This window comes from Tachysurus fulvidraco, chromosome 10 (assembly GCF_022655615.1).
Source record: "Tachysurus fulvidraco isolate hzauxx_2018 chromosome 10, HZAU_PFXX_2.0, whole genome shotgun sequence".
In the NCBI taxonomy this organism is placed as follows: domain Eukaryota; kingdom Metazoa; phylum Chordata; class Actinopteri; order Siluriformes; family Bagridae; genus Tachysurus; species Tachysurus fulvidraco.
In genome coordinates, this window is record NC_062527.1 from 14,747,259 (window position 1) to 14,769,330 (window position 22,072).

A 22,072-nucleotide genomic window follows, 5' to 3' on the forward strand; every position below is an offset into this window, starting at 1 on the left:
CATTTTGTGTTATTGGTGGCTGAGATGAATGTATGCCACGATAATACATTCACATGGTTAGTAAGTCACTGATTCATTAATAATGAATTTATTACTTCCACATTATATGAACAAAAGGATACTTCTCTATTAGTTTTATAACACTTTTCTGATAAAATATTTGTCTATCACAATAAAGCATTTAACGTTAAAAGCATGCTGATACAATACAATAAAATATAGTACAAATAGTATATATAAATGTCTCTGAATGACATTTTCATTGTTATTTTTTCTCTATGCCCTGTTAGTCTAATAGTAACAATATTTCTTTGGGTCCACAAATCATGCCCTATTCTCTCTCTCTCTCTCTCTCTCTCTCTCTCTCTCTCTCTCTCTCTCTCTCTCTCTCTCACACACACACACACACACACACACACACACACACACACACACACACACACACACACACACACACACACACACATACTTGTTACATAATTATTAATGCAGAAAATTAATTCTGTGCTACACATAAATATAAATCTTACACTAACCATAGTCTCAAAAACCATATATCTTGGTGAGAGGCAGCAAAATGCCATCAGCTCGTCCCTCAACATTCAGTTAATGTAGGCAGTAGTCACACATTTTATTTCTCAATATCAGCTAAAGACATTAAATATCCACCATTCATTTACACGGACATTTCATCAAACAGATTTGAGCAAGTTTTATCAGGTAATATTAAGTATTTAGTATTAAGAAAATTGTCCAGTCTAAAAAGAAGAAAAAATATGTTAATATTATGTATTTTTTTTTTTTTATATGTGAGCTTAACCAAGAAAGTAAATGCAAAGGGAGCGCGAGAAACAGGGAAGGTGAATTCAGCCACATTTCTGTGGAATGCTAGAAAGCAATATGTGGGCAAACTGAATTATTAACTGAATTATAAAGTGACCTAGATTTCAAAGAGAGTGCTTGTATAAACACAAATAGAGATAGAAGGAAGGCTTCATAATTTTTTAACATCTTTAATAAATACACTTAACTATTTATAAATTGGACACACATTACCTTCCAGTACCCTCAACAACACCCTATTAAAGCCACCAGATCTCATGTGCAAATTGCAGTACACTGTTCCTGCCAATTAAAATAACAACGAAAGTATTCAGTTCTCATCTTCAACATAATGCTTCTAAAAAAAATCTAACTTAAAGTCATTTCTAATTGTTTTATGACCAAAGAAAAACATAACTTAAAATGTACTGACCAATAACCAGGTACCAATCTGAGAAATTCAAGAGTCCAGACTGAACATAAACGTGATAACACACACTTGACAGTCTCTGGTTTAAAACACACTTCAGTAACCTCCTACCATAGGTCAAATAGAATGTTTATTGTTTTGCTGTTTCATCCTGTATTACTCATACGCAACACACTGTTATCTTTAGCACTGTTAACTCCTGATACACTCCTCACATTACACTCTGGCCTTTAAGAACTCTTTGGTTTCACTGCTGCATTATATTACCTTAGGCCATTGTATAACTCATATTCATGCCAATGCTATGTATAGCCACAACCTCCTTCAACTGAAGGTCTGTAAGATACCCCTGAGGTTCCCTGGCCCTTTAGTCATTCTCAGAACTAAGCCCAATGCTTAAGATGTAGTCAAATAGCATCCTGAAGTAGCATATTTTAACTGCTAACATACCACTTGCATAGCTATGTTTAGAGTTTCATTTGGTTTTTTTTTTAAAAAAAAGGTAAAGAAAAAGACGTTATATTTCTGACAAAGGTTCAAACTTCAGTAGTATCACAATCTTTATATTTGATCACAATCTAATGTTTGTTTAATATTACATATTAATATTAATATTATATTCTTATTATAATATTATTTAATAGACTTTATTGTCTTTTGTAAATTTTGTTCTTCATGGGACAAATCAACATAAATGTTTAACTCACTCTGAAACTAACCTTAGCCATATTTTTAGACATGCCAAATAAGGCAAGAAAATTAGAAATTGTGCTGTACTTTCACTGTAGAAATAGCACCTTCAAATACATTCTAATTCTTCAAATTATTAAAAGAAATTAATGTTATGTGAATTTTTCTGTAAATACCTGTAAAACTCAATGTAGAAAGAAGACCAAAAACTGCCTCCCCAAATTCCTAACAAATCAAAACAGGCTCTTTCCAATTTTTTCATATATCCAAAGAAAAGAGACAGGGTAATCAGATCTGGTATTAGGTATTAGCATTCTGGTTTTCCACTTTGAACATAATGAGCACAGCCATTTTTAAAGCAAACATGTAGCATTAGCAATGTACAGGGTATGGTGAAAATTGTCACTTTAGCATATTTTTAATTTAGTGTTTTAATTCGATTTCTATTTAGCGGATGAACAGCTGCAAAGTCATGATCTACAGCAGAAGCCACACACACTGTTGGCTTTTCAGTGGCGCTAGAAAGCTGGAAGTGGATGTAAATATGTATGGGGTTATATTTGCTTAAACATGTACAAATAATTAGCATGATTAAAAGAATATCCTTTAATAAAATAAAATGAGATTCACAAATATTACTCCATCCAATCTCATCACACCATGACATGTCCTCTGTGTGAATGGAAAACCAGGGTCTTTATGAAAACAAGTGAAACTATTCAAGAGAAGTAACTATGTACTTCTCTATTAGACTGTTCTATCAAGCAAAAAAAAAAAAAAATCATACATGAATGAGAATTTCTTATCAGCTTATGATACCCCTCTTATATTCACAGGTAAACTGGGAGAGCATATCAACAAAATGCCAGCAAGAGACAAAGAACCATTCACAACAACAGTAATCCTCCTTTTCTTCCTCTACTTCTTGTTAACACATTTCCCTCAGGACAGATATTGCCTCCTGCCAAGATACAGCTGGACCAAGCCCTGCTCTTCTCTTGTGATCATTCACACACTCTGACACCACTCACAGAATATTCCCCCAATGCATTGTCTACATGTCTAAAGCATTTTTGACTCTAGATTTCATTTCAAGCTTTTCATAAACACACACAGATACAAAAGAGAGGTTTGTGACTCCTGCACAAGATATTATGTCTGGTTTTAGATTTTGTTTAAAATAGCTTCTATCTCCAGCTGGTTTGCAGGCTGTTCCAGTTACAAAAACTGCCTCTCGCTCTCCCTCTCCCTCTCCCTCTCTCTCTCTTACACACACACATACGCATATACTTACCCACAGATGAGTCACAACTTTTCCTGCCAACTCAATCTGTGTCTATATACTGACTTCCTGCCTCCCTCTCTGCATGTTACAAACATCCCACACCAGTTTCAGACTTCTATAACTTCATCTAATTTTGTATGCTGTCCTGCAAGTCATATTTATATTCTCCCTTTTATTTCTTTCCATAATCTGATGTACTAAGATTCTAAAATATGCGATTATCTATTTACTCATTCCTTCTTGCTATGTTACTGAGCTACACTGCAACACTAAAGTATAAAAAAACTGTAGTTATTTACAGTTAATTGGAATGCGTCCTTTACTATATTTTATATATTATAAGCCTTAATTTATTTGACTCATTAAAGGATATAATTATTTTTGGGGGATTAATAGTTTTATTAAAAGAATATGACAAATATGACTGTTAAAGCAACTAGGTGGCCACTGGAGGGTTACATTTCCTCCATGATTATATGCGTTCCTACATTTAAATTATGTGTATGTGACGAGACAAAGTTTCATAATTCTGTGCAGATACAGACTAAAGTGTGAGTGTGTAATTGTTGGGGAATCACTACAAAAACTGAACTGACATTACACTACAGACCAAAGCCACCAGAAGAATGACCTGACACAGCATGTCAGATACCCATCAAAGGGTAATAATTCATGCCACATGTGTGTATCTTAAACCTGAAGTCTTATTTTAGACATTAAAACTGATTCTATAAATGCCACAGCACTGAATCAGTTAAGCTGTAATTGTCTCACCAGACTCAAAATAACCTATTCAATTAAATCATTACTAAAGTAAATCATTAATTATTGTGTTTTACCAAATTCTGAAATAACAACAAATGTACGATTTATTTCACATAATTTATTATAAACGATTCACTTAGTGGCATTCTTTACCATGGTGGAAGGAAACAAGACAACCAGGAAGACAGCAACATGGACACAGAAGAGCAAGTACTGAAACACAGAGAGCAACCCAAGCTCAACCAGAAACCAAGTTATTTGCAAAAATGAAGCAATAGTGAAGGGCAAGTGGAGCAATAATGCTACTAGATGAAGCAATGTTCTGCCTACAGCACACAGTATTAAATCATAATACAGAAAATAAATTTGTTCTGTTGTCTTGACAACCCGTCTGAATTTATTTTACTATTACGTTAACATAACACTCATTATGATGTAAAGCCTTATCAAGTACATCACAAAGCCCACTCACATATCTCAATGTGGTCATCCACGCTTCATCATTTCAGCACCATGGACAATAGCCACCTGCTCACATTCAGCCCATACCTACACATTTAAATGTTGACCATGACTAATAAATATTAGATTTGTGTCTTCTAACCAACAAATTCCTGAAGTTTGGTAATATACTGTATAGTCTTCATTGTCTTCATGTGTGTCTTACCCCATTAAATAATTCAGAATATGCTTTATCAATAAGTTCTTTTGTAATTCTTTTCTTACCATTCATTCATTCATTCACTGATCTTCATTAAGCACTTCTCCTTTCTTTCTCCTTAGAGCCTCTCTTAGAATACTAGATGTGAGGTGAAAATACACTTTGGATGCAATTCCAGTCCATTGAAAGGCACCATGCATGCACACACCCAGACACACACATACCTGCAGGCAATTTAGAATTACCAGTACACACAGAAATGTTTTCAGAAAGGTAGGGGGAACCTGGTGAAGCCCACAGAGACATTGAGAAAACATGTATAAATCTGCACAGAGAGTAACTTGAGCACAATAAAAAGAAATAAATACTTGCATATAATTTTTCAGTGTCTGTATTATTTAGATTTAAAGCATACTATTTTATAGAATTATGCAATCTTTCTTTCTTTCTTTCTTTCTTTCTTTCTTTCTTTCTTTCTTTCTTTCTTTCTTTCTTTTTTAGCCTACATGGTGTCATTATAAACTTTGTCTACTAAATGCTTATTAAACACTGCTTGTTTTCCAGTGTCTTTACTCATGCTTTTCTCATTTGTATACACTGCATGCTTGCATTTTATTTCCTATACAGTAGTTACACAGTGTACTGCATCGTTGATCAGAGCCTTACAATGTAGTGCCCAGTCTTCTCCACTGTACTGGTTTATTCCAAATACATTTTCATCAATCTGGCTGCTGCACTGGTGCAAATGCACAAAAATTTAGGGATATACAAAACAGTAAAGGTTGCATGAACTCTTTAAAATCATGTCGTATCTCAGTAGACAGTGTCATATACAACACATGCACATAATGCCTATACACTAATATATTCAATATCCTGTTCAAGAATACTGTTATCATGATACTGTCATGACAAAGCAGTAATGTTTTTGCATTTCATAACACCACAAAAAAAAAATGAAAAATGAAAAATAATCAAATTGGCCTCAATTCTAGTGCAGAGGTCTATTCTATGAACTATCCTTGAATGAAAGTTTACATTGAAAAAGCTCAGTTTCAGTTTACATAAAAAGCTCAGTTTTGGATACCTCAGCAGCTTATTCAATACAGCAGAGTTCTGATACTGTAGCAGCAGTGGAGACCATAGAAACTGCAGTAGCAGCAATAAAAGTACTGCTGAGCCAACCACTGCATAAAGCTCTTACAACAACTTGACTGCATTCTGCTTAACCATTATACTTTCCAACAGATCATTTTTATTAATACATTGAGTAAATTAAGGGCTTGTGAAAAAAAAGTAGCAGAGCAATAGAAGGTAGGAGAGGTGATGCTGAGCTGATAATGAGTCAAACAAAGGGAGAGAGACTGACAGTGTGTGTGTGTGTGTGTGTGTGTGTGTGTGTGTGTGTGTGTGTGTGTGTGTGTGTGTGTGTGTGTGTGTGTGTGTGTGTGTGTGTGTGTGTGTGTGTGTGTGCATATGTGGGGAAGGTGGGAGGAGGGCTGTATATTACCACTTATACACAGACAGAAGATAGATTCAGTACTGTTTTTCAGGTAGATAAATATAGGTATTATGATGATACTTTTATGATCAGAGATTATCAATGTTTTTAAGGCAATAACAATTTCTATACAGCATCAATACCAAAAACGTACTTTGCATTACAAATTCATTCATTCAATATATGTAACCAATCAAGGGTGGATTTATGTGGAGCCAATCAAGTCAAACTATTTAGAAAGAGGGAACACTGACTCAGATGTGATGTGATAACTGACTATCACAGGACACCATAAACACAAACACACACTTTAACACACATATATTTCACATAATCAGCCCATCTATCTACATGTCTTTGGACAATATAAGGAAACCAGGGAATCCACAGGAGACCTAACCAACAGTTGAAACTCTGATCAGACTAACACAAGCTCTAAATAATATTAAATAATCATTAAATATGGCAATGATTAGAACATTTAGAGCCAGATAGTGCACAAATTGTAAATAGTTCTAAATAAAGTCAACTGAGAAAAAAAAATTCTGTTTGCACAGTCCAGAAGTATACATCATTTTTTCTTCCCAAAGGTTGTATTATAAAAAAATTAAACCTTTTACATTTGGTATACATTAAAATAAAAGGCCACTTTAATTATTAAACTAGTCTGTTACTTTTTCATTACTATTTACATTACATTACATTACTAGTTTTTCTAACTATTATTTAATGGGTGCAACTTAACAGTAAACATTGCCTATGTGTTTTTTGTAATTTACATATAAAATAAAATAGCTATTTTTCTCTGAAAATGCAGGTACCTGCTTTTAAGTCTCCATAAAAAAACCCCTACTGATTCCCCCTACTTTTTCTTTCTTATAAACATTGAAAAAACCAAAGAAACATAATATTATTAAATAAAATCTAAGCACGGTAGAATACTAGTGAATTATTACTGATTTGAGACAGAATATGACAAACATATTAAAAAATAAAACAAACATATTACCAAAGGAACTAATTACCAGAATACCTTGCAAGATAGGAAATGTATGCCCTAGACATGAAGGCATACTTCTTACAATTATTTATGAAATCACAGGCCTTCCTAATACTGCATTGCTCATCTATTGTGCTATGTAGGTTTCTGAGTAACTTTCATTCTTTCTCAATTAAACATCAGGAAGTAAGAAAGATCAAGTAAGAAGAAATAACCTTGATAGATGGATCATGTACTCTTACTTAATACCCATTCAGTATTTCTGCTGTCTGAATGGAATCAACAAGAAAGAAAAAGCAAAGTAAAGGGAATGCTTTAATGTATTTGAATATGTGAAAAATTAATTCCATGTTCTGCCTTATAAAGAACTACTATATTACATAATTAGTAAAAGAAAGTGATGCAAATTCCAAACTACCAAAACTATTTAAGAACTGCAAATATATGTTACAAATGCTGATTAGAATACGTACTAGATCCGGTATCAGTATCATTACTTAAAAATGTTTTACAATACTTATGTGTTATTCATAACCAAAATCTTTGTTGTATATTTTATACTAATTACAAAGATCCATATCAGGCCTACACTAAAAAATGCCTTACCTCTCTAGAAGTTCTCCTCCTGTGATCTTGTACCACTAGAGTATTTCCATTACTGCCCGGAACTACAGTAGAACCAATACTCATTCTGGAGCCAACTAATGTGTACCGTTTATCTCCAGATCTATACTGAATGCTGTGACACAATGTCCCATCATACATTGTATCTTGTAAATACTTGGAGGAACAGTCTGTAGATTTGGAGCATTGCATTACTATTAATGTAATGATGCTGATGAAAAAAAGCACTGAAACTGAACCCAGAGTGATAATTAAATAAAATGTAATATTAGTATCCCCTTCGTCTTTTACTGCATTTTTGACATCGGAAGCTGCAAAAGGTTCTTTAGGCTCCACAAGCTTAATAATCACAGTTGCTGTTGCTGAAAGTGAAACATTTCCATTGTCTTTGACCAGTATGACCAGTTTATGTTCAGTCTCGTCTGTTTCAGTGAATGAGCGAAGGGTCCTTATCTGTCCTGTATAACGGTCCAAACCAAAGAGACTGTGGTCACTCACTTCCTGCAGTGAAAATAATAACCAGCCGTTGTATCCTATATCCGGGTCATAGGCTCTCACTTTAGTCACCAAATGTCCTGCATTGACATTGCGATGAATCTCCTCCACACCTTCAGCAGAACCGTTAGCACTGACTGGATACAAGATCATGGGAACATTATCGTTCTGATCTAGAATAAACACGTTCACTGTAACATTACTGCTCAGTGATGGATTTCCAGAATCTGAAGCAACAACATGGAAGTGGAATGTTTTAACTGCTTCAAAGTCAAAGCTTTTCAATGCGCATATCTCTCCATTTTCAGGGTTTATGTTTAGAAAGGATGTATGCTTGTTTTGATCTGTAGTATCCCTAGAAATCTGATAGGTAATCAAGGCATTTTCATCTAAATCACGATCAGTGGCAGACACAGAGAACATGGACGTGCCTGGTACATTATTTTCAGTTACATAGAAGATGTATGGGTTTAGAGAAAACTCTGGGCTATTATCATTTACATCTGATAGTTGGACGGTGATAGACTTAAAAGATGATAATGCTGGCTGACCTGCATCCTGGGCTACTAATGTAATGTCATACTTGGATATTTTCTCCCTGTCAAGTAATGATGAAGTTGTCAATGAATAAATGTTATGCTGTGAGGCCTGCATTAATTTAAATGGTATTTCTTCAAGTACAGAGCAGGACACTTTCCCGTTTAAACCAGAATCTAAATCACTCACACTGATTAATGCTACCGTAGTACCCAACTTAGTATCCTCTGGTACTGTGCTCGAAAAGGACGTCACTTCAATTTCCGGCGCATTATCATTTACATCAACAATTTGTATTAGGATGCTTTTATCAGCTGTCAATGGTGCAAGTGCTTTATCCGATGCTTGGATGTCGATTTCATAGTGGTCTTTTTGCTCAAAATCGATGTGTCCTTTTACAACTATTTCGCCTGTGACTGGATCCAGATCAAAAAGTGTGCGCAGGTCACGGCCTACATCGTGGCCAAAAACAAAAAAGACTTCACCATTTACACCATCATCTAGGTCGGTTGCGTTTACCTGAGCTACCGTTGTACCTATGGGAACGTTTTCGCTAAGCTTCACGGAGTATGAGTCTTTTGTAAAAACCGGAATGTTGTCATTTACATCTAATACATCTATAGTTATCTCCAAATTCCCCGATTTTGGCGGTTTTCCGCCGTCCAACGCTGTGAGGAGGAGTTTATGACTAGGACTAGTTTCCCTGTCTAACGATTTTTGTAAAATTAGAAAGGGCATCTTTCGGTCCGATCCGTCTTTGACCTCAACACGAAAATGTTCGTTCTGACTGATTTTATACATTTGTACAGAATTCATCCCGCTATCTGCATCGCGTGCCGCTTGTATCTGAAAGCGTGAACCAGACACGGCGTTTTCGGAGATTTCCAAACGCTTTTCTATCTCAGGAAACATTGGAGCATGATCGTTTATGTCCACAACCTCAACCGCTACGTAATGAATCTCTAAAGGATTTTCAAGGGCGATTTTCATATTAATCAAGCATGCGCTAATTCTCTCACATACCTCCTCCCTGTCTATTTTCCCTGTAGTATACAAAATACCATCGTCCTGATTTAGTTTAAATAAAGATTCTCCTGCAGTTGATACGACACGAAATCCTCGGTCCTTAAGACTCCTGTGATCAAGACCCAAATCCTTTGCGATATTTCCTACCAAGGCGCCGTCTTTCTGCTCTTCTAGAACGGAATATTTGATCTGCGCCAGAGCTACACTCCAAAATATAAGCGACAGTGCAAAAAGTACAAGGATCATTCTCCATGATGAGGATCCTCTTTGTTCCATTTTGAAAGAGAAATAGTGCAGAGTTCGACCAGGCTAACAGACACAATCCACTGAGTGTGAAGTCATATTGATTTTCTTAAGTAAATCTGGCAGAACCAAAGCAGATAGTATGAAAATAATCCTCACAGACCGAGATTCACTGCATACTATAAAATATTACCAACGATGAGGCGGCCCAAATAACAGCTAAGGGGCAGATCCATAAGCTGCTTTTGTTTAGTTTACACTGACACCGTGCGATTACATCATTCACTGCAAGAAAACGATGTAACTAATTAAATAACCACAAACGGTGTTCAATTCGTTTGTTAAGCAACCAGTTAATAATCACTTCTGCGTTAACTGCTCGTGGGACCTATTTTAAAAAAAGTTTCAGAAATTATGTGATTTAATAAATAAACGGTTCATCGGGCATTCTGTGCAAATCCATACAACGCGTTCCGTATTCACGACGAGTCCCTGAATTGTAAAATGTAATTTGTGAATATACTTTCAGAGACAGAGGAAGAGAAAGTATGCCAACAGTAATGCAACCATTTTAATTAAATTTGCAGTTATTCTTTATTACATCTTACCTCCCCATATGTTCTCCTCCTGCGATCTTGAATCACAAGCGTGTTCGCATTACTGCCTGGAACTATAGTAGAACCGATACTGGTTCTTGGTCCAACTAACATGTAGCTCTTATCTCCGGATCTGTACTGGATGCTGTGGCACAGTGTCCCGTCATAATTTGTTTCTTGTAGATATTTTGAGGAATAGTCTGTAGATTTGGAGCACTGCATTACAATTAGAACAATGATACTGGTGATAAAAAGAAATGAAACGGACCCCAAAGTAATGATCAAATAAAATGTAACATCATTTTCTTTTTCTTCTTTTACTGTGTTTTTGACATCAGACGCAGCAATAGCCTCTTTGGGTTCAACAAGTTTGATGATTACAGTGGCTGTTGCTGAAAGTGAAATGTTTCCATTATCTCTGACCAGTATGACCAGTTTACGCTCAGCCTCGTCTGTTTCTGTGAAAGGGCGGAGGGTCCTTATCTGTCCTGTATAACGGTCCAAACCAAAGAGACTGTGGTCGCTCACTTCCTGCAGTGAAAATAATAACCAGCCGTTGTATCCTATATCCGGGTCATAGGCTCTCACTTTAGTCACCAAATGTCCTGCGTTGACATTGCGGGGAATCTCCTCCACACCTTCAGCAGAACCGTTAGCACTGACTGGATATAAAATCACTGGAACGTTATCGTTCTGATCCAGAATAAACACGTTCACTGTCACGTTGCTGCTTAGTGACGGAGTTCCAGAATCTGTAGCAATCACGTGGAACTTGAACTTCTTTAAACTTTCAAAATCGAACGATTTTAGTGCATAAATACATCCAGTTTCTGGATTTATATTCACAAACATTAGTTTATTATCTTCGCCATTTTCTCTCATTATTTCATAAGTAACTATTGCGTTTTCATTTGAGTCCCTGTCAGAAGCTGAAACACAGAACAAAGACATGGCTGGCATATTATTTTCCATAGCGTGAAATGTATAAGGGGAGAGAGAAAACTCTGGACTATTATCATTTATATCTGATACCGAGATTGTTAAACGTCTTGATGATGATAAAGAGGGTTTTCCTGCATCTTTGGCAACTAATGTAATATCATATTTGTACTGCATTTCTCTGTCAATTGTTGCTGTGGTAACTAATGAATACATATTCTCCTGTGAAGATGACATTAATTTAAATGGTACATCTTCAGGAACTGAACAGAAAACTTTCCCGTTAATTCCCGAGTCTAAATCAGTCACGCTTATCAAAGCAACTGTAGTGCCAGGTCTGGAGTCTTCTGAAACCGAGCTTGAAAGTGATGTCAGCTCAATTTCCGGCGCATTGTCATTGACATCAATTATTTTTATTATTACGCTTTTATCTGTTGTCAGTGGTACAGTACCTTTGTCTGATGCTGTTATATCAATTTCATACTCACTCGTTGCTTCAAAGTCAATGTGTCCTTTTACAACAATTTGTCCGGTGATGGAATCGATATCGAAAAGTTTGTGCAAATTACTGTCAACATTATTGGCAAACGAATAAACAACTTCTCCGTTTGAACCGTCATCAATATCCGTGGCATTCAGTCGTATGACAGTGGTACCTATAGGGGCGTTCTCATTTAGTTGGACGGAATAAACATCCATTGTAAAAACTGGCATGTTATCATTTACATCCAACACACGAACAGTTATGTCCATTGTTCCCGATTTGGGAGGTCTTCCACCGTCGACAGCAGTTAATAACATTTTCATGCTTTGCATGGCCTCTCTGTCTATGGGCTTCTGTATGACCAAAAATGGAATTTTTCCTCCTTCTCCACGATCTTTGACTTCGAGTCGGAAATGATCGTTCTGGCTGAGTTTATACGTTTGAACAGAATTTAATCCACTGTCAGGGTCACGGGCTGGCTGAAGCTGAAAACGCGTTCCAGGTAATGCTGACTCCCATATCTCTAAATGAGTTTCATTTTCAGTAAAAACAGGAGAATGGTCATTCATATCTATAATTTCTACAGTCACATAATGAATTTCCAGTGGATTTTCCATTGCAATTTTTAGCACGATCGTGCACAATGTGATTTTCTCGCACAGCGTATCTCTGTCTACCTTTCCACTAATATACAACGCTCCATCATTCTTATTTACCTTAAACAGTGACTCTCCTGAGGATGTCACTATGCGGACTCCTCTGTCTCGTAAGCTTCTTGCATCAAGTCCTAAATCCTTTGCAATATTTCCAATTACGGTGCCGTCCTTCTGCTCTTCAGTAACAGAATACCGTATCTGTGCCCATACCGCTTTTCCAAACAACAACGCTACAGCCATAAAGGCAAGTCTTACGTGTACCCTTCGCCAAGAAGCTCCTCTCCTTTGTTCCATTTTGAGCGCTTTAAAATCACGACAAACGAATGCTAATTAATCCTGTATATGATCATAATATCATCTATATCAGACTAAAACGTGCCCTAGGACTAATGCATGTTCTCACTTCATTCCCTGTGATATTACGCAAACATATATGGCCACTGACACTGAACGGGCGGGTAAAGCAACCATTTTATTTTTACGTCATAACAATTCTTCTAGTTCTATAGTGACACCTTGCGAATTAAACTTTTATTGCAATGCAAGTGTACACATGACATGAAAGACAATGTAGATGTAGCAATTACGTTTAGCAGTTGATTTCTTTGTACTGGACAGCATTGTGTATAATCCACAGCAAAATATGAAACTAACATATAACTAAATTACCTATCACTAACCATACAACCAAACAACAACAAAAAAACAAAAGAAACAAACATAAGATAAAATAATGAAATAAGAATTCCAACAAAAATGTCATGCCCAGCCACGATTCTTTTAGCGGTCCGAGTAACCAAATGTTTTCTGGTACCTGACTCTGCCACGACAGATCTTGTCGTGGCAGAGTCAGGTACCAGTTCATTTATGAGAGAAGTCTGATAATTTAAAAGAAATTTAGTGGTGTCCTCGGAAGTAGGGGTCTAGAAGTTTGGGTGGATAAGACAGCTTTCAAACACACCCACGGTAGTTCGAACAGTCATCGCAGAAATTAGCTCAAATTAGTCAATAATAAAAAAAACAACGGCGCTACTATGACACTTTTAAACGCTTTTAGCGAGATTTGGTACACATTTCCGAAAGGACGGATTAAACTGCAAGCACTATAAAACCATGATATAATGCAATGTTTATAAAAATAACAAAATCAATTAAGATTAATTAATTAATTTGTTTGTTTTCTTATAGTTCTTTGCACATCATTTTGGTTAAATCATTGATCTGCCCTTAGAAGTAAATACTTACCTCACCAGACGTTCCCGTCCTCCTATCTCGTATCACAAGAGTATTTCCATTACTGCCTGGAACTATAGTAGAACCGATACTTGTTCTGGGTCCAACTAACGTATAACGTTTATCTCCTGATCTGTACTGGATGCTGTGACAGAGTGTCCCATCGTAATTTGTTTCTTGTAAATACTTGGCGGAATAGTCTGTAGATTTGGAGCACTGCATTACAATTAGCACAATGATACTGATAATGAGAAGAAATGAAACCGAACCTAAAGTAATGATCAAATAAAAAGTAACGGTATTGTCTTCTACGTCTTTTACGGCGTTTTTAACATCAGATGATGCAAATGCTTCTTTAGGCTCCACAAGAATTATGGTCACAATCGCTGTTGCTGAAAGTGAAACGTTGCCATTGTCTTTGACCAGTATGACCAGTTTATGTTCAGGCTCGTCTGTTTCCGTGAATGAGCGAAGGGTCCTTATCTGTCCTGTATAGCGGTCCAAACTAAATAGGCTGTGGTCACTCACTTCCTGCAGTGAAAATAATAACCAGCCGTTGTATCCGATATCCGCGTCATAGGCTCTCACTTTAGTCACCAAATGTCCTGCGTTGACATTGCGGGGAATCTCTTCCACACCTTCAGCAGATCCGTTAGCACTGACTGGATATAATATCACAGGAACGTTATCGTTCTGATCCAGAATAAACACATTCACTGTGACGTTGTTGCTTAGTGACGGAGTTCCTGAATCTGTAGCAATCACGAAGAACTGAAACGTCTTTACCGTCTCATAATCAAAACTTTTTAAAGCGTATATAGCACCACTTTCCGAATTTACATTGATAAACGATGTGTACATGCTAGCTTTGAAATTATCTCTCCATATCTGATAGTTGATTGCTGCATTTTCACCTGAGTCTCGATCAAAAGCAAATACAGAAAATAAAGATGCTCCTGGAACATTATTTTCCATTACATAAAACGTGTATGGGGAATTAGTAAACTCTGGACTATTATCATTTACATCTGATACTTGTACAGTTATAGTCTTCATCGATGACAGTGGCGGGATCCCTGCGTCTTTGGCAAATAATGTAATATCGTACTGAGACGCCATTTCTCTATCTAGTGCTGACGATGTAACTAAGGAGTACACATTATCATGTGAGGATGAAAAAAGCTTAAATGGCATATCTTCAGGTAATAAACAAGAAACTTTTCCGTTGACCCCAGAGTCCGAATCAGATACACTTATCAAAGCGACTGTAGTCCCAGATTTGGAATCTTCCGGAATGGTACTTGAAAATGATGTCACCTCTATCTCTGGCGCGTTGTCATTTACATCTACAATCTTTATCGTCACTGTCTTGTCTGAAGTCATTGGTGCAAGTCCTTTGTCGGAAGCTTGAATATCAATTTCATATTTATCTTTGACCTCAAAATCTAAAATTCCCTTCACAATGATTTCGCCAGTGGTCGGAGATATTTCAAAAAGTTCGCGGATTTTATTCTTTACATTATTACCTATTGAATAAACAATCTCGCCATTTGAACCAGCATCCAAATCGATGGCGTTCAACTGTATTACTGTTGTGCCTATAAGCGCATTTTCATGCAAAAGTACAGTATAGACATCTTCCGTGAAAACAGGCGCGTTGTCATTTATATCCAGCACATTTATTGTTATTTGCATTGTTCCAGATTGCGATGGTTTTCCGCCATCTACAGCAGTTAATAACAACTTTACGTTCTGTGCAGATTCCCTGTCTAACTGTTTTTGCAATATCATTATAGGAATTTTGCCGTCATCATCACGATCTTTGACTTCGAGTCGGAAATGATCGTTCGGACTAAGTTTATACGATTGAACAGAATTCGATCCTCTGTCAGGGTCGTTGGCTGGCTGAAGCTGAAAACGCATTCCGGGTAACGCTGACTCCCATATCTCTAAGATTGTTTCCTTTTCAGCAAAAACAGGAGCATGATCATTCACATCTATAATCTCTACAGTCACATAATGAATCTCAAGAGGATTCTCCATAGCGAGTTTGAGATTGATAGTGCATGAAATGCTATTCTCGCACACCGTCTCTCTGTCTAAGTTTCCACTAACATACAAGACTCCGTCATTCTGATTTACCGTAAACAGTGACTCTCTTGAGGATGACACGATGCGAAATCCCCTCTCTCTTAAGGTTCTGGCATCAATTCCTAAATCCTTTGCAATATTTCCAACCAATGTTCCGTCCTTGTGCTCTTCAGAGACAGAATACCTTATCTGTGCTAATACCGCTCCTTCAAACAACAATACAGCTATAAAAGCAAGGCTTACATGTACCCTTTGCAACGAAGCTCCTGTCCTTTGTTCCATTTTAAGCGCCTACAACACGTCCACAGAAAAGACACTAAAAATGAATGCGTATTGATCGAAGATTTAACCATAATATGTTCTATACATAATAATGTAGTAATATAAGATAAAGCATAGTCGCTCTATCTTCCGTCTGATATTGAACAAAATATACGAGGGCACTGAATGGGCGGGCAGAGCAACCATCTTATATTTGCGTCATCCACCTTCTTCTAGCTGTATGCTGACACCTCGCGAATTAAAAGTATAAGGCGTTTAGTAGTAAGAAATTGGCAGTAAATTATTTTAAATGTTCAGCCTTTGTCGCTTGCAGTTGGCCAAGAATTTGTAAAAAAACAACAACAACAATTTTTTTAAATAAGTAAAAGAGCTAATAATTATCAACGCCAGATACACATACAAACAGCTGAATAAACAAACGGATAAACATGTGACAGTAAATAACACAATGTTACGTTCAGTTCAAAATCATAACTTGCTCAATACTAGTACCATGGAGAGCAACTAGCGGTTACTGTTGAGGATCTAAACGGAGTCACTCAATCTAAAATGATTCAGTGCAACCCCCGGAATGTGATGTCAATATTTTCTCAATTAATTCTATTTATATTTTTGTATAAGTTAAGTGTAAAAAAACGATAAAAGCGAATGTAAACAATTCACAAGCAGTCCACTCACTCCTTCTCTTAATATTTTGCTTACTTTGGACTGAAAGCCAAGCTGTTTGAGAATGTGTACACAGAGGACGAAATACGCTTACCAATGTCTCTGCTCACTGCTTTTAGCGGTATCTGTCTTTTGCATCGAAGTGTTTATGGTGAATTAAAAGCCTTGCCACACGCCCATATTTGGGTCTTTGTCTTGCATAATTTGTCCAAATGCTGAATAACAAAAGTTCATCAAAACTAAATCGCGAACAAAATTTAATAGTAAGTCATTTCAAAGAATAATAAAATAAAGCAGGGGCGATTCTAGGGTCAGAGCTTTAGGGGTGCTGAGCTCCTTTTTAGGGGTGCTGAAGCTAAGGATACGACCAAAAGACACACAGAGGCGTGTCATTTTAAAAGTATTTATTATTATTGGGCTTTTAACTTTTTATTAAATGACAAATTCCTTTCACTAGATCATTATGTACTGTCCCTAGACTTTCACCAGAATCTGTCTTTTTTCTTTTAAAGAACTGTCGTATGTCCATTGCTCACTGCAGGCCGCACACACACAAGGAGGGAGGGTGTGTGAGGAATGAATAAATACAGCAAAAGAAAAACATTAAACTTACTTGTATTGTCTAGTTTTATGAGTCAGCCACAACTGAAAAATAACAGATACTGTATAAATCTAGGAATGAATAACAATTCATTTAAAAAGCCACAGTGAGTGATATGGCGTTTATTTTCACTCTGGTCCAAACGCCAGGGCTTCATGTTTCCATGACGACTCACCAGAAAACACGCACGTGATGTTCTGTCACGATTGATAAAATGAGTATCAAATTAACGATAAACTTTAACAACAGAGACACACGTATACACAATACACAGGTACGCAGTTTATTTGTCGCGCTGCTGTTTTTGTTTCACGCTCTAGCAGTTAATAAACAGAACTGCTGGCGTCTTGCGGAAGAACATTGTAACCGGCACTACTTCTCTCCGTTTATGACTATGGACGAGTCACCCAGGTCCTGTGCTACTCCACAGCGGCGGCAACACGCTGGACTAAAATATTAATAAAAATTTTAGGGGTGAAGCACCCCTAAAAAGGGGTTAGCCTCGCCCATGAAATAAAGCAAGATTCACAAATAAACAAAATAAAGTGCACAAAAATATGTAAAACGCAACACTTAACAAATGCATTTTTTTGTGGAATATGCTTAACTAGGATTACATATCACGTGTTTACCACCTGCATTTTCCATTCTGCCTCAACCAATCAATTTGCAAGAAAACAACCAAGGTCACGCCTTTTCAGGAGTGACTTTTAAAAGAACAAGGATACGCTATAGAAACTGAAGAATTGCCTTCGTAAGTCTTTCTTACCTCACCAGAAGTTGTCCTCCTGCGATCTGGTAAAACAAGAGTATTTCCATTACTGCCAGAAACTAGAGTAGAACCGATACTCGTTCTGGGTCCAACTAACATATAGCGTTTGTCTCCGGACCTGTACTGGATGCTGTGACACAGTGTTCCGTCGTAATTAGTTTCTTGTAAATACTTGGAAGAATAGTCTGTAGATTTGGAGCACTGCATTACAATCAGCACAATGATACTGATGATAAAAAGAAAGGAAACCGAACCCAACGTAATGATCAAATAAAATGTTACGTTATTGTCTTCCTCTTCTTTTACGGCGTTTTCAACATCAGAAGCAGCAAAAGCTTCTTTTGGCTCAACAACTTTGATAATCAGTGTCGCTGTTGCTGAAAGTGAAACATTGCCATTGTCTTTGACCAATATGACCAGTTTATGTTCTGTCTCATCTGTTTCTGTGAAAGGGCGAAGGGTCCTTATCTGTCCTGTATAACGGTCCAAACCAAAGAGAGTGTGGTCACTCACTTCCTGCAGTGAAAATAATAACCAGCCGTTGTATCCAATATCCGCATCATATGCTCTCACTTTAGTCGCTAAATGTCCTGCGTTGACATTGCGGGGAATCTCCTCCACACCTTCAGCAGAACCGTTAGCGCTGACTGGATATAAGATCACTGGAACGTTGTCGTTCTGATCCAGAATGAACACATTCACTGTGACATTGCTACTTCGGGGTGGATTTCCAGAATCTGTAGCGAGCACGTGGAACTGGAACGTCTTTACTATCTCAAAGTCAAAACCTTTTAATGCATATATGCCGCCAGTTTCAGAATTTACATTGATAAACGATGTGTACTTGTCCTCTTTAATACTGTCTCTCCATATCTGATAGTTGATTGCTGCATTTTCACCCGAATCTCGATCAAAAGCAAATACAGAAAATAAAGATGTCCCTGGAACATTGTTTTCTATCACATAAAACGTGTATGGGGAATTAGTAAACTCTGGACTATTATCATTTGCATCTGATATTTGTACAGTTATAGTCTTCATCGATGACAGTGGCGGGATCCCTGCGTCTTTTGCAAATAATATAATATCATATTGAGACGTCATTTCCCTATCTAGCGTTGACGATGTAACTAAGGAGTATGCATTATCATCAGAGGATGAAAAAAGCTCGAAAGGCATGTCCTCAGGTACTGAACAATAAACTTTTCCGTTTACCCCAGAGTCCGAATCAGATACACTTATCAAAGCAACTGTAGTCCCAGATCTAGAATCTTCCGGAATTGCAACTGAAAATGATGTCACCTCTATCTCTGGCGCATTGTCATTTACATCTACAATCTTTATAGTAACTGTCTTGTCCGAAGTCATTGGTACAAGTCCTTTGTCGGAAGCTTGAATATCAAGCTCATATTTATCTTTGACTTCAAAATCTATAGTTCCTTTCACAGTGATTTCACCTGTTATCGGCGATATTTCAAAAAGTTCTCGTAATTTATTGTTTACATTATTACTTATCGAATAAACAATTTCGCCATTTGAGCCGTCATCCAAATCGGTGGCGTTCAACTGTAATACTGTTGTGCCAATAGGCGCGTTTTCATACAGCATTACAGCATAGACATCTTCGGTAAAAACAGGTGCGTTATCATTTATATCCAGCACATTTATGATTACTTCAGTTGTTCCAGATTTCGATGGTTTCCCACCATCTACAGCAGTTAGCAATAATTTTATGATCTGTGCAGCTTCTCTGTCTAACTGTTTTTGTAATATGAGAATAGGAATTTTACCGTCTTCATCACGATCTTTGATTTCTAGTCGAAAATGATCGTTGTGACTTAATTTATAACTCTGAATAGAATTGCTGCCACTATCAGGGTCATGAGCTGCTTGTAGCTGAAATCGTGTGCCCGGTAAGGCTGATTCTCCTATATCCAAATGTTTTGTTTTTTGAGTGAATTGCGGAGCATTATCGTTTATATCCAAAATATGTACTGATACGTAGTGAATCTCCAGTGGATTTTCAAGGACAATTTTCAAATTTTCCAAACAAGCGCTGCTTCCTGCGCAGATGTCTTCTCTGTCTATTTTTCCGTTCACATACAGCCCTCCGTCGTCCTGATTTATTCTGAACCTCGACTCTGCCGAGGCTGATACAATGCGTAATCCTCTCTCCTTTAGGATTTTGTGGTCGATACCCAAATCTTTGGCAATATTCCCAACCAGAGTACCGTCATTCTGTTCTTCAGATACTGACCATTCTATCCGAGCCCAAACTGTTCTCTCAAACAACAGCACAATTGCCACAAAGAAGAATCTTGCGTAAGGTTTCCGACATAATGCACGTTCCTTTTGTTCCATTTTGCAGGAATTACAACAGCGATCTACAAAAACAAGAAATCTAATCCATGGATATTAAATTTGCTTATTCAAGACTGATAATATTAGCATTTATGATTAAAGTTTAACAGAAGATCAACGTGTATAGAAAGCTTAGCGTGTAAGCAGTTAAACGTACATGAGAAGTGAAAGGGTGGGGTGTATGTTTGACGTCAGGAACCATAAGTGGTTTTCTACTGACATCTCCAGGCTGCAACTAAGCTGAAAGTACATAGCAACAATGGAAGTTGCACTCTATTTTACTGCTTTAGTTACCTTTTACTGCATAAGTTATCTTATTGGAGGTTTTACTTTTGAAATATTGTATTCCCTTACATTTCTGTCATTTCATATAAATATAGATTTCACATAGACAGTAAACACTTGCCCCCTTATGAAAAATAGCACCACCACATGCAAAGGCTAAATAAAATAAAATCTGTCCAAAATTCTAATTATCTTCTAACGCTTCAAAGGGGAGAATCATAAAACTCAGACCATAAGACTCTAAAAACAGCCAAGTTCATCAACATTTTTGTTCAACAAGCTATCAAGAAATGTTTTAGGAGCCTGAAGTATAATCTCAGACCATACATATCCAAACTATAAGATATTTGACCTTCTGCGATATGACATATGCTTCCAAAGCATTCAGTTGGGCATCATCAAATATTTAGTTTATTTTAGTTTCTTATCAATCTATCAAAGCAACAGCAATGCTGACTGAACAGCAATTGTCTGACTGACCTATGCCATACTTAATGACTGTAAATTTTGCCACTACTTTATTGTAACCAGTACACAAATTCAGCTGACATTTGGCCAGAATGTTTGATATCACGCTACATGAACTCTAAATCCATCTATATAAACCGACTATTCAGAGTTGAGTTGCATACACATAGTAAGTGCATTTAAGACCAATTTTCAATGCATAAATATTTCAATATCAATTAATTAAAGATGAACACAGCACATTAATTATATACACAGCATATATCAAGGATTACAATTTTTTTATGAATAGAATTATATAAAATTTTATACGTTAGTAGCAGAGAAATTCTTGGTCACTTTATTCTTTACATTTTGATTGCATCAAAATGAGAAAAATCTTGACATTAATTAATATTTTTGACAATATAAGTTACAAATTAAATGCATAATAAACTAGATGAACTGATTAAGGAGTGATTTTCTACACCTTTGTATGATTTATTTCAGACATTGTAAGATTTGTCTGAATTTGTACATGTGAAAAACCCACCTGTGCTCATCTACTCAAGTACTTCTA

The 22,072-nt window shown here is 36.7% G+C and overlaps 1 protein-coding gene across 19 annotated transcripts in view; it reads right to left on the reverse strand.

The window, feature by feature from the left end:
• LOC113660124 (protocadherin alpha-C2-like) overlaps nucleotides 1-22,072 on the reverse strand; it is a 129,488-nt gene that overhangs the window by 60,571 nt on the left and 46,845 nt on the right. For 2 of the 19 annotated variants that reach the window (XM_047819680.1, XM_047819671.1), the window contains exon 1: nucleotides 14,000-16,496. The exons of 11 other annotated variants lie outside the window; for them this stretch is intronic. In XM_047819680.1, coding sequence (XP_047675636.1) covers nucleotides 14,000-16,360 — 2,361 coding nt within the window. In that variant the 5' untranslated portion in view covers nucleotides 16,361-16,496. Of the gene's footprint in view, nucleotides 1-7,760; nucleotides 10,279-10,687; nucleotides 13,544-13,999; nucleotides 16,523-18,396; nucleotides 20,902-22,072 lie in introns of those variants that run through there. 6 more of the 19 variants (XM_047819685.1, XM_047819670.1, XM_047819672.1 and 3 more) reach the window with 6 other exon arrangements.